This window comes from Lonchura striata, chromosome 1 (assembly GCF_050655825.1).
Source record: "Lonchura striata isolate lonStrDom1 chromosome 1, ASM5065582v1, whole genome shotgun sequence".
NCBI classification, from domain to species: Eukaryota; Metazoa; Chordata; class Aves; order Passeriformes; family Estrildidae; genus Lonchura; species Lonchura striata.
Window position 1 is genome coordinate 79,520,475 of NC_140703.1, and position 13,738 is coordinate 79,534,212.

The window sequence follows — 13,738 nt, forward strand, 5'->3', positions numbered from 1 at the left end:
TAATATTAAGAGAATCTGAACATATTAGAGCTCAACAAACTCATGTTACATAAAGGGGTTTTTGTACAGAAATAGCAATAGACATGCATTTTTTCCTATTAAATTCTGTCACACACTTCACAAAATATAAGAGCTCATTCTTTCTTTAGAGTTCAAAGGACAAAAATATATTTTTCTTCAACCAAGGTTTGACAAATCTCACCAACAAAAACAGGCACAAATGGAGAACCTGGAAAAGAATTACCTGTAAAATCAAATCACCACCATCTGCGAGTATCTTACCTTTAAATAGGATCCATAATATTTAGTTACATATGGGCTGTCACACTGACTCAAAACCGTGATTTCTTGTTGGATGTCTTCTATTTCATCTTCTGCTTCTTCTAGGTCAATAATTTTTATAGCAACAACCTTCTGAGTCCGATTGTCAATTCCTTTAAAAACTTCACCAAAAGACCCCTTACCAATTCTTTCCAGTTTTGTAAATAGTTCTTCTGGATCTGCCTTCAGAGTCTGTTAAAAATAAATATAAAGAGAAAAGTTGCTCAGTATTTGTAACAAAATGTGGAATTTTTAAAGACAACAAACACTTCAAATTCTGCATATTCCTATTTATCTAGCTACCTTTTTCTACCTCCATAATGGTCATGTTCTTTCTAAATCCCTTGGATGCACACATTGATGCATTTATGTTTCACTGCATATAAAGAACAAATTTAATACTGTCCATGTGTCAGGGGTTTATCCTATTTGGCAACAGAAAATGTTGCCATCTCAATTTCTTTTTTTTTTTTTTTGCCAATAAATAGAATCCAGAATGAAAGGTCATTACAAAGATTTGGTTTTTATTAAAAGCAAATAGATCAAACACCACTACCAATAAAAGTAAGCCATCAGTCTAACCTTTTCTCTTTAAATTGTTTCCCTCCTAGATCCCAAAATCCCTCTTTCATATTTGTCTTGTATCTCATCCTCCTAAGGATTTCATTCACTTTCTTCAGTGCACAGAGCACTACTTCCTTTTGTTTGTGTGAAAAACAATCCTCTTCAATTTTCTCCTACTAAGGATCACCTGCATGAATAGCCATGCTTCCTCCTTCTCCTTGATGCCAAGGTTTTCTCAAAGAGGATTTACTTTTCTTCTTCTCTCAGTTGCATAGTCATTCACTCCTTAAAAATATCCTGTTTCCAGCTTTCTTGATTTGAACAGTCACATAAAAGCTACAAGTGCTCGCCTAAACATGTAAATGTAGGACTTAACACTGCCACATTTGGTTTTTCTCCACTATTAAGTATTCAGCTCATCACTGCTGCTCTGACTTCTCATTTCCATTGCACAGATGGTCAGTTCCACAGTATACCTTCTTAATCTAACACGGAGCATGGAGCCTCACTAGCTAACAAAACATACATACATTACAACTACAGGTGGGTTGGACTGTATGATCTGTAAAGGTCTCTTCCAATCCAAACAGTTCTATGATTAAACTGGAAAAGTCAGAAATAGAGGGAATAGTCATGAATGAATAAAGACAGGATTACTTAGAAACCTGTCCTTAAGAAATAAAATTAACACTTTAAAGGATGGCACTCATGCTAGCTAAGTGAAAATACATCATTGATATAAAAAAAGGCTCATACAAGAAGCATTCAGTAATACCTAAATAAGCAGAAAACAACAGTTTATACTTAGCCCATGAAGTAGCATGAAGAGGGAAATGAGAATTTCTAAGTTACCACTGACAAACACTGAAACAACATTTTCTTTAACAATTAAATTTAGCTTATAAAGCACCTCCCACCTATACCTTTCTGCTCTCACATCTCAAAGTTACATAATTAACCCATACAGCTGCAAGAGGACGAAAACCTAGAACACACTTTCTCTGGAGGTATCTAAATTTCACAGCTGAAAAAGGTGTTTTGAGGACCAGGTAGATGGGACTGACTGAACCCAAAGATATACCCACCATCTGGCACAAACTGGGAGTACACAACAACTTTTAGTACTTTAAAGTCAGCTATAAGACATCACAGCTTTCAAATAATCATTCCAGGGACACACCACTGGTGAGATCAGCCCAAAGCAAAACCACTAAGTGTACCTACTGCAAGACTTCACCAGCCGCAATAAATTCCCCTTGCTTTACATCTTACTAATCCATCCTTTTATCCAAAGTCAGTTTTGGGAAAAAAACAGAAGAGCATGGGTTATATCACCCTTTTGCCATTAAAGGAACAGAGCAAAAGATCCACATCCCTTCCACCAAAAGCAGCTCATTCCTCCTTTAGTTTCAATGTAATGAGAACAACATACTATTACACACCATTAAATATTACATACATAATATATATATATATATATATATATATATATATATATATATATATATATATATATCTCCCACTTGGACACCAGACCAGGGCACTTCATGTTTCCCCACAGTCATCCCTTAGCTGCACAGTAACCCTTACCAGTACTTTCAGGGACATAATTTCTAAGAGATCACAAAACTACAAACCAAATTGTGCTTATTGGTTCTTCTCATGCCTCACAGAATGCTCGGCTGTCAATATTTAATCCGGTCTTCTCTGAGAACTCTTCATGAATAAAAATAACCTTAACAACAGCATCAGATACTTTCCCTTGTGGAAAACAATTATCCATCTACGCTTTCATACATCCTGTGTCACAATTTGAGATGATGTGCTGTAGAGAGCTGTGCATGCCTAATCCAACCACATAAGCCTCCTAGTTCCATTCACTAGCCACGGGAATCTGAGCATTACATCATTACAAAGGCATCTGGGTAAGCCACAAACCAATCTCAGTGGCAGCTGCCTAAACATTCCATGTTTCACCTCCTGAGACTAAAAAGCCAGCACTGCTCAGTTGCAGTGCACTGCAGTTGTTCATATGGAGAAAACGTAAGAGCTACCTGCCAGCAGTTTTTGTAAGTTCTACTGGCTGTATGTATACACCCCCTATTTTCCCTTTTCCCATCAACAATCTATGAACTATCATCTATTAGAGCTCCTTGTTTCACAGCACCACAGTCTCCAGAGCCTTTCAGGAACCTCACAGCTTCTTGGGATTCTGGTGTTAGGCTGGCAGTTTTATAAGACAGCTGTGAAAGAGATTTAACAACCACAGAAAAGCATGGAAGATAACTGCTCATGGAAGACCCAAGAAGAAGGGAACAACTGTTCACTTGAATTATTGTAATCAAATTTTTGCAGCCATTTTGAAATGTTAATTGTTCAATAATAAATAACACGACTTCATGGGATCAAAATCATTATCAATAATAATGTTATTTCAGAAGTTTCCTGTGAAATGACTAATTATTGAAACAAATAAACCCTTCCTTCCCAGTTTACAACTTCTGTAAATTCATTCCTTTGTTCTAAAATGGCAACTGTTAAGTTGCCATTCCTGAATTTTCTTCTGAGCAACAGGAGGTCGCAGTTGTTTCAAAAAACACAAACACACTCTTGCTCTGTAAGAAGGTCTCCAATTTCTTCTCAGAACATCAGCTGTTTGAAGTGAGAGCCTTAAACCACTGGCAACATGTGTTTTTACAAAAACTAAGAGTTGGCTTCTTTAATGACCTGCTGTCTTTCAAAAATATAGCGATTAGGCCTCCAGCTACATAATGAACTGCGTGAACCTGAAAGTACGTGAGCGGCTAATTCCCACCCATTCTTCCAAAATCACATGTGGAAAGGATTCTTGCCAAATTTGGTTTTGCTTGGATTTGTAAATACTTCAAACAGAGACAAAATAAACAAATAGCTTCAGAAATATTCTCTCTACACAACTATGTAGAGAAAATTACTTCCACAGACACTCCCACTATGGTTTTGTTAACTCTATTCTTTGCAAACTTTTACTAAGCATAGAGTTTATTCCTACTAATAGTAAAATAATGGGAACTGATAAAAGAACCATCATGTAACAGAGCACATCAAATATTGGTAGAAACCACAGATTAGAACATCAATATCTGCTGCAAATGGGTAAAGCTAATAATCTTGATCAAGAGCTAGATCTCTACCACTATAACATTTTTTTCAAAGCTTACCACAGAATACATACTGCAACAAATTAAAAACAAATAATGGAGCATTCAGATTGAATGACTCCTGAACTTTCAATTTCCATAGACACTTGAATTACTTCGCTTTTTATTTCAAATAGTTTTTCACACTTCTTAAGATAAACTGCAACCATCTTGTCTCACTGTCCAGCTTGTTCAGCCATGCAGAACAAAGTCCTTTTCACCATAAGCAAAGCCACCATTCACCCAATAATTTGAGTAATCTCTCTGTACTTGTTCCACATTGGATTTATTATTTTTGACCTTAATCAGCCAGAAGAACATATTCCATTTCAAATTAACTCTTCTTAGTACCTAACAACACTGTTGCCTACTTCTACAAAATAAAAACAGTCCAATACATTCTCAGATCCTATTTTTTCAATTTGGTCTCATGGCTCAAACTCAGCTGCAGCCAAATAAACCAAATCACCTATTCCTAATGCTCTGCATTTCCAACTAATGAGCTCCTAGATTTTTGCAAAGGCTATTTGTAATTCTCATACTTAAAATAAGCTGCATTTTAGGCTCTTTTGTTCAGTAATCCCAATCCCCATGGTTGCACAGCTCTTCAGCACTGCCTCTCACATGTAACAGGTGCCTTTAAATTTTGTCTTTTTCAGGCATTGCCTTTTTACCTTTTTCCATGCAAAGGTCACTTTTCAGTCAGCAACTGTCGAGAACAGTCCTGGAGAGACCAGCAGTATCACCCACTCAGACACCACCTCTGCAGTACCCTCTTCACAGGTAGGATTACACACATCTTGTAACATATTTATTTTTATAAATCCCCAATTCTTATCCACACTTACTGTCCCTTAAAGCTCAATAGAAAACATTACTGTAATTCAAACTATTTAGATCCAACTTTACCCATAACCATTCTGAGAGAAGATACAGCTTTGAGTCTTTTTCCACATCTCACTCCAGTTCTTATTTCTAACCTCTTTTTATGAAGAATCGTTCCAGTTATTGTAGAAGGCATTAAAAATATTTCTCTTTAATTTAGAAGAATTTAAAGCATCTCCATAATTCAAGTTCTTGAGATTAACTATGCAACTGATTGTATTTGCAGATCTGTTATTTCTCTATGCAGCTCACTTGAAGTAACAATCATCTTTTAACATTTCATTTTGTAAACTTTTCATTTCACCCAATCAATTTCCAATTTTTCAGTCCAATTCTCATTCCCTATCAAGACTGAGCCCAAAATATGATAATCTGAAGAGGTTCCGAGATTTCTGGGGATATTTTAGATTAGAAAAGAGAAGCCTGGGGAGATGAAAATCTTACTGTGTATGAATACTTGATGGAAAGGAGTAAAGAACACAAGGCCAGGCTGTTCTCTGTGGCATCCATCAGAAAGACAAGTTGCAATGGCCAGAAATTGAGTTTTAGGATACTTCATCTAAACTTCCAAAAATAAAAAAAAAAAAAAAAAAGGAAAAAATGAAACAAAAACAAACCACCAAAACAGAACAACCACAAAGCTAAAAAACCGGCTTTTCTTAATATAAAGATAATGCTGCATTAGATTAGGGCTGCCCAGGCAGCTTGTGGATCCTCTGAGGTATTCAAAACTAGGCTGGATATAGTCCTGAGCAATCTGGTGATTCTACTTTGAGCAGGATGTGGACTAGATGTGCTCCACAGGTCCCTTACAATCTCAGCTATTCTGTGATACACTTCCTATCACATGAAAAATTAGTTTTGCTGCTAAATTTACTGCACAGCAATGTAATTTCTTCAAAATTGAAATACCATTGCTGCACATAATTTCTTTACGTTTTATCTTTGGACAGACCAGAGAAAAAAAATCTGCCAGAGAAGTCCACACAGGAAATTTTCCCATGTACCCTGAGAAGTTTGAGCCTAAAGCAAATCAAAGTGACCAGCAGGCACAGCTGATGTCATTCTCCTTCACACAGCTCCCCGTTTCAAGAAGGCACTGCAAAGGTTTCCCTAGATCACTACCTGAAATCTTTCAAAAACCCTGTAACGTCTCTTCAGCTCAACACAAACCAGTATTAAGGAGCTCCCCTTTTTACTTTGATCCCCCCACAAAGTTAGCAGCACAAGGGGCAGCAGTAAAGATACATAAATTTGGTAAATTGCACAAATTCAAACCAGCCCTCCCACAGACCTGGGCTACCAAAGCAGGAGGTACACCCATATAAGATGCTTTTGCATCAGATCAAAAACTACCTCCAGGAACGAGAAGCCTCAAAGTTTGCTACCCAGAATTCCAGCTTTCTCAGAAGCTCACAAGTTCTTGTTTTCAGCAATATATAGATCCCATATATGAAAAATTGAAACAACACACAAAATTATTTCCTACAGTTGGTGTGAAATTGAAATATAAAATAGGCAGTAAAAAGACTATAAATTGTTTGGTTCAATTGTATCAGTTCCTACCCCTAATTTCAAAGAGCAGCCAGCTAACACAAAAAGAAAAATATAATCAAGTATTTGGATTTATAGTCTGGGACTTTTATCTAAACAATTAAAAAAAAAAAAAAAGACATTTTTAGAAGCCTTAAAACTGGAACCAAATTTGAACCATCTCTCAGTCTTATTTATCAATAAAAAAGTAAAATGAGACAAATTACCATAGCCATCTTATAATGAACAGCAACAACTGATTTTTATTTTATTTTAAGAAGACTAATCTACAAAACATTGAATGAGAGGTACAAAGACTAGAATGAAAGCATTTATCTGTAATGACTAGGTGTAGAACTAAGATCCAGCTCTTTCACTGAGAATTTGTCAATTATAAAAAGTAACATGTAATAGTTTTCTTTTTTTTCTTCATACATATTCCATATTTCTCACTTTCAATCTCCAATACTATAATTATTCAATTCAGACACATGCTACCATAAGGAAATTGTTTTTTTGGGGGGGAGAAATACAACATGTCAAAAATACAGAGAATTAGCAATAGCAAAACATTTAACTATTGAGAAAAAGGAACAACGGCCATAAATTCTGCTGTGAAACTTCAATGCATTGAAACAGGAGAGAGAGGAAGCAAAAAATAAAGCTGTAAACCTTGCATCTCAAACACTGAAGGTAAAAACATGTAGCATGAATCACTATGGCCTACTAATAGTCATATTTGTTACATAGTTAACTCTCTTGTTCTGATTTCTACCTAGATTGAAACTGGATGTAAGCACATTTCCAGCAGGAGTAAAAAAGTTGCCTAAAGTTAGCCTATCATAAAAGTATTCCTCAGCCCTTGTATAACTCTCTTTCCACTTATTTTCAATGAAGGTGCACTTATCTTACATTCAGAATACAAAATATTCAATTCTTTATCAGTAACACAAATATGCAAAGCATGCTTCTAGATTTCTAATTAACCAATATCATTTTATGGGTGCAATGTGCCCTGCACAAATCAGTCTGAAATTTTCCGATATTTTCCATTCAGAAAACTGCTTAGTGTACAACCCTAAGAGTTTAATACCAAAATGAACAATAACCTAACTGTAGCCAGGTTCCAGAAAAAAATTATTTAATTGGAATTTTTTCTGAGTTTCTGAAGTTTCTCACTTTTTAGTGCAACATCACTAAAAACTTTCATAACCCATACCTAACTTCCTCCCTTTCATCCATTACACTTCTAAACTGTAAATGACTGTAATTAAAAATCCCTCCATGCCTTGGGTGAATACTGAAAACAACATACAAGTATCAGCAGCATGGACAGTATGGCAGTGAAAAAAAAGATGTATTCTAGACACCAAGAAAAAGACAGGTAAGGAACAGCGTCCCAAGAACAGCTTTAAAATAATGTCCCACTGTTGTTTACACTTGCTAAAAAGCTAAAACTTCCTTGATGAGAATCACTCTTAATTAGCCAAGCTACTGATAAAAAGAAAAATAAAACAGTAGCTGTTTAGGAAAAACCCCATCATTATGGTAAATGGTTGAATAAAGAATGCTAATTGAGGCAATTAGAAAGTTATGTTGCATTAATACTGCTTGAGAAAAATAAGGAAAATAGCGAATTTTAGGTTCTACAGCAATCCCATAATTTGAGGGGAGACTCTTCTTGCACCCATTATATCTAACAGAAAACCCAGATGTCTGTCTCAAGAAGCTGCCAAGCAGAGCAACTAAGAATACAATTAATTCTCCTGATTCAAGCCTCACTTTTTATCAAGTTACAGTTCAGAAGGCTCTTAGTTCTATACTAATATACAACCAGCACAGTCTGACATTTGTGCACACATGCACATGGAAAATTATCCAGATCAACAGTTTACAAGTAAAACCCATTTTGATTATAAAGCTGCATCCACACCAATTACTACTTTTAAGCACACAGAACACTGCTGAGTTAAACAGTAGTCCACAAAAAGTGTATAATCACAAAAGCAATAACCAGATCAAAATCAATCACAGGCATAGGATACCAGGTTGGAAGGGATCTCAAGGAAAATCTGGTCCAACCCTTCCCATCAAAAGCACAGTCTAGGCAAGGTACTCCAACACCCTGTCCAGGCCAGACTTAAAATTTTGAGTCCAGCATTGGGGAATCCACCATTTCCTCAGGAAGATTATTCCAATGGCTGATTGTCCTATTTGTGAAGAACTTTCCTTTTGTGTCCAATCAGAATCCTCCCCAAGTGTAATTTGTATCTCTTATCCCTTATCTTTCCATGTGATTCCTAGTATAAAGGGAGTCTCAATCTTCTCTTCAGACACCTTTTAAATACTGGAACATGGTTATATGGTCTCCATCCTGGGTTGTCCTTTCTCCACCTCTCTCAGCCCTCCCATGTGAAAGGCTTCCCAGTCCTCCAGTTATCTTTGTGGCCCTTCTCTCGACCCTCTCCAGCTGTTCGCATAATTTTTTGTATAGAAGGGACCAAATTACTATAGGATGGATTAAGTATTTTTTTATTATTATTGATTTATATTACATGCCTTGTTGACTTTGTCCATCAGTGTTTTGTGCATCCTCTATTCCCCTTCCCACTCCACTCACAAGAAAGGGAGTACAAGAAGAATTTAAGCCAATTTTGAAAATGCAGCCAAGAGACATTTTCTACTTCAGAAACACAAAAGATGCCACTATGTAAAGCTGACATCAGAGCTTTGTACACCACTCATAACACAAGGCACAGTATTTAAATGTGTCTGCTACATCAGTAGCCTTTTGTCTCTCCAGGGAACAAAGATGCCAGCTGGCTAAGAGGGTACCTTAAACACACATGAAACTTGCCACAACACAGGGCCAGACCGACTGGTCTATGAGGACACCTGAAAGACACAGTCACCACAAGCTCCATCTACTTACCTATTCTGGAAGGCCACACAATGGAAATAGGTTTTCCTGACTCTCAAACAGCTCCATACGTCTATTACATAGCCCTGAAACAGCCTTTCACTACAGAGGGAGAAGATGCCCACTTCTTCACCAATTAAAACTGTTGTATCTTGGCACCCAAGGGCTGAGCTTGTAATACATCACAGAATAATGACATCTGTATTCAGGATATTTTAAAACTGATTAGCCAAGATCATAACGGTCCAAGGATCTGTCTGGTATTTAAGTGCTGTAAGTTAGTGCAAAGTATTTGTCAAACTGTAACACAAATAGTAACATTGAGCACAACCTCTCAAAAAAAAAAAAAAAAAAAGAAAAAAAAAAAAAAATCAAACTGGGGAAAGCTAATATCCACAGAAGTTGCAAATGGAAAGCAGAAGCTAAGTGGCCTTTCCACAGTGCCTTTGATTTAGCAACACAGTATTTTGGAGTCACCAAACACAGAGCTCACACAGGAAGTAGTTAAAACAGTTTATTGTAAAAGGAGAATGAGTTACAATAAGAAAGACAGTAATACCTATAGTGTGTAACTACAAAAGAACAGCCATGCCGGATCAGGACAAAGGATCCTCTAGGCCAAGATACTTTTCCTAGGACAGCCAAAAGTGAACATCTTGGGAACAGCACAAAAATAGACAAGTAAACAGCAGCATTTCCCAAAACACCCTTCCAGGCTCTGGCAAACTGACACTTCCAATGATTTCTGAGCCCAAAATGGTGCCTTTATAATTAAAAATATTTTCTGTTCATTTCTCAAGCTCCCACTTAAATTTAGTTAAACTTCTGATATTTCTTGAAGCAACACAGCTTGAATGTCAACCCTTATTTACATTTTGCATGAAGAACCTGTAGCTCTTGTACTGAAAATACAATGAAGAATGAATAAAAATAACTTACTGCATAAACACTGTTACTGCTACAAAAACAACCGAAAAGGAAAGAAGATAAAAAAGGGGGCTATCACACAGAAGAGGCTTGTCTTAAAGATGATGGAATTTTAAAAGCACCACAGGAATTTATTACCATAAATTTATAAACAAAGTACTTGATTTAAAATACAGCTTCCTTAAAGAAGCTCCATAAGCTTGCCACAGCCTTGAAATGCAAGCCAGTCTGAAAATCAAGGTCGTATACAGTTACTCTGAGCCAGTCTTGCAGGAATCTCACACGTTTACAGGCAAACACACACTCTCCTCAGGCCACTTCATGAGGCATGAAGAAGCAAGACAGCACATCCTCAGTTTAGTCATGATGCATCTTCACCCTGCACACTCAAACTCGTATCTACACAGAGCCCTTAAAACAACAACAGCAGAAACTTCAAGTCTGAACTTAAACTGCACAGACAGAAATTTAGGTCAAAACCCAACTCTATTTTAATTCAGGTTACAGCATGCCCATTGTGCAGCAGACAGCAAATCTCAGGTTTTGACAACCTTCCAACACCATCCTACATTTCCTCCACAGTTTCTCATTCCTTTGGCTCACTTTCTACCCACTCACTTTTTATGCATCACTCTTCAAACATGGATCAGACATCTTGCTTAGGTGGAAATATATTAATCATCCATTCCTCTACTCTACTGACACTACCATGCTCAGGCCAAACAGCGTTAATAAAAGTGATGTCCCTCCAAGTGATTTTTTGGGGTTAAGAAGTTACCCTGCTCACACAAGCACAATGGCTGCTCTCTTGTGTGAGTACAGCAAAGAATGTCAGAGAAAGCTGCATAACTTGTCACTGACACTGCTTCCACCGTTTGTGGCAGAAGCTGGTAGGTGGGGAGGAGGGATCACACTACAGAAAAAGAAGAGATGGTCCCGTGATTTAGGCAATTTAATTATAACCCAGAGAACTAAGCTATATTCCTCTCTTCTACACAACAAAAAAGTCCCAAATCTTTTTCTCATCTAAGCAGCTGTCACACATGGTATGTACTTTACTCTTTGAACATTTATTTGGAAGTAAAATCAAAGAGAATTGTGTACTGAGAACAGACCACTATAAAACTGCTATATATTCTGACAGAATGGAAATGGATACAGACATCTTGAACTGGGCACAGAAAATTAGTGAGCAGCATTCACATTGCTCACAGAATTTATGCCTCTACCTATCGGCAGATCTCTGGTTTGGTGTTCTGGGGGTTTTCTTTAGACTATGAAAGTTTACACTTGAGCAACTCAAACAGTAACAGAATAAAAATCATGAGAAAAAGAACACCATTTTGAATAAAATTATTTGAAGCAAAGTCCCAAATTATGTGGACTAACAAGAACCCTGAAGAGCCACACATTCAGGAGAGCTAACAGTACTACAAACCAAATAATAAACCAAGCCAATAAAAAGCACAAGACCTCAGATCATGCAGTGGCATACATCATCAGTACATGCATACTGATGGAATAATCTTCGTTCTCTCACTTACAAGCAGCTACAAATCTGATTTTTAAATGCTAAAGTGTTATAGGTTCTGTCTCAAAGCAGGCAGTTGTTTTAGTCTAATATGTCTCAAGGGAATTTTTAAAAAGCCCAAACAATATCCATAGTCAATCAAGAAACCATTTCTTTGTCTCCGGCAATCGGCAAACTGCTCATATTTGAAAGGTGAACTGGAACTCTCAACAGCAGGACCTACACAGCAATAGATTACTTAGCTCAGAGGGTGGGCCTACGTAGGCTACAGGGCATCCAGTACTATGTATGAGCACATAATTCATGCTATGCCTAAGCATGTAATATTTTCAATTCAAATCTTCAGATTTTGGAAAGAAAAGAAATTAATGACTTAGAATCCTGACTCACAATAAAACAAACTATGGTAAATCCATATTTAACCAAGTGATGCACAAACACTTTTAATCCAGGAGACAAATTTAAGAGAAACTCTTACATGTCATTCATAAGTTGTCCCTTTGAAGATAAGGGCAAGAAAGTTTCTAATCGGATGTGGGGAATATTAGTATAGCAACACACAGATACCACTGACCTTAATGTTTTCCTGGCAGCAGTTGCCATTTAAATCAAGAAAATCGAGCTCAGACTAAGCCAGCTCAGTCAGCACAAAACCACACTAGTTATTTCAAATACATAGTTAAGACACAGAACGAGCAAATTCCACCGTGTAACAACAGCAGCTGACGAACTCTCGGAATCAAACACAGGAGCCAAACCCGATCCCCGAGCACCCACCTCAGAGCAGCACCACAGACACGGGCACTGCAGCATGCGCTGAAGGTCAACATTGCCAGGCCCTGCTTGTACCGACTGGTTTTATGCATGCTTCCCCCACGCACCCCAAACTAACGGGGCCGAAAATCGCCCACTGAGCCGTGGCTGGCTTCAGGGATTAAAACACGGAGAACTGCCGGCCGGGGAGGGGGCCACACGGCACGCCGCGCTCCGCCCGCTGCGGGGACAGAGCGGCTGCCGAGGGCGGATGGAGGGAGAGAGGCAGGCAGGGATCCACCGGGCGGAGGGACCTCGCTGGGCGCCACGCCAAGCGCTGACAGCACGGTTCGTCTCCATCCCGCTCGTCCGCCCCCAGCCCGGCCGGGCCGGGGTCAAGAGGCGCTTTCTCCTGTCCCCCCAGCGCCGGGAATGCCCCTCTTTGCACCCAGCCCGGCCCGAGGTGCGTGTCCGTGCCCGCCCTTGGGGCAGCCGCTCACCTGCATCCCCGGCAGCCCCGCCTGCACGGGGGAGTGAGCCATGGCGGCGGCGAGGGAGGCCGGGAGGCAGCCGAGTCTCCTCAGGCGGCTCCAGGGCACAGAGCTGAGCTCATCTCCACGCTCCCTCTCACACAGCACCGCCGCCCTCCTCCTCCTCCTCCTGGCCCTTCCCCCGGGCGAGCAGCGCCTGTGCGCCGGCGGTGGGAAAGGGGCCGTCCCAAGCCCGGGCTCTCCAGGCCCCGTCACGGATGCAAAGGCGGCAGCGGCTTCCTCATCCCTCCTCCTCTTCTTCCTCCTCCTCCTCCGGGCCGTGCCGGCGACACGATGACAAACCTGAGGCGGGAGGAGGAGGCGAAGGAGGAGGAGGGGGCGGAGCGGCAGCGGCGGCCCCGCCTGCCGTGCGCGGTACCTGCCCGCGGGCCGCCATGGGCGCGGCCGGGGCCGGGCTCGGTCGCGGTCCCGGTCCCGGTGCCGGTGCCGGTGCCACGGCCGGGGAACGCACCGCAACCCCGGTGCTCCGCTGAAGGAAGCGCTTGGCTTCCTGTCAGAAGCCGCAACCCAAAATGCCAGTCGTGCTTCTCCTGTAGTTCCCAAGCGGGAGCACAGTGGGTCAGCACTGAGGTCT

At 39.7% G+C, this 13,738-nt stretch overlaps 1 protein-coding gene across 2 annotated transcripts in view; it reads right to left on the reverse strand.

Annotated features, from left to right (window-relative positions):
• Window positions 1–13,477, reverse strand: part of STK24 (serine/threonine kinase 24) — a 51,536-nt gene extending 38,059 nt beyond the window's left edge. The window contains exons 1-2 of one of the 2 annotated variants that reach the window (XM_021530280.4): window positions 13,114–13,477; window positions 283–513 (exon numbers count right to left, since the gene is read on the reverse strand). In XM_021530280.4, coding sequence (XP_021385955.1) covers window positions 283–513; window positions 13,114–13,155 — 273 coding nt within the window. In that variant the 5' untranslated portion in view covers window positions 13,156–13,477. Of the gene's footprint in view, window positions 1–282; window positions 514–12,637; window positions 12,794–13,113 lie in introns of those variants that run through there. The other variant, XM_077781493.2, reaches the window with a different exon arrangement.
• Window positions 13,478–13,738: the final 261 nt, after the last annotated feature.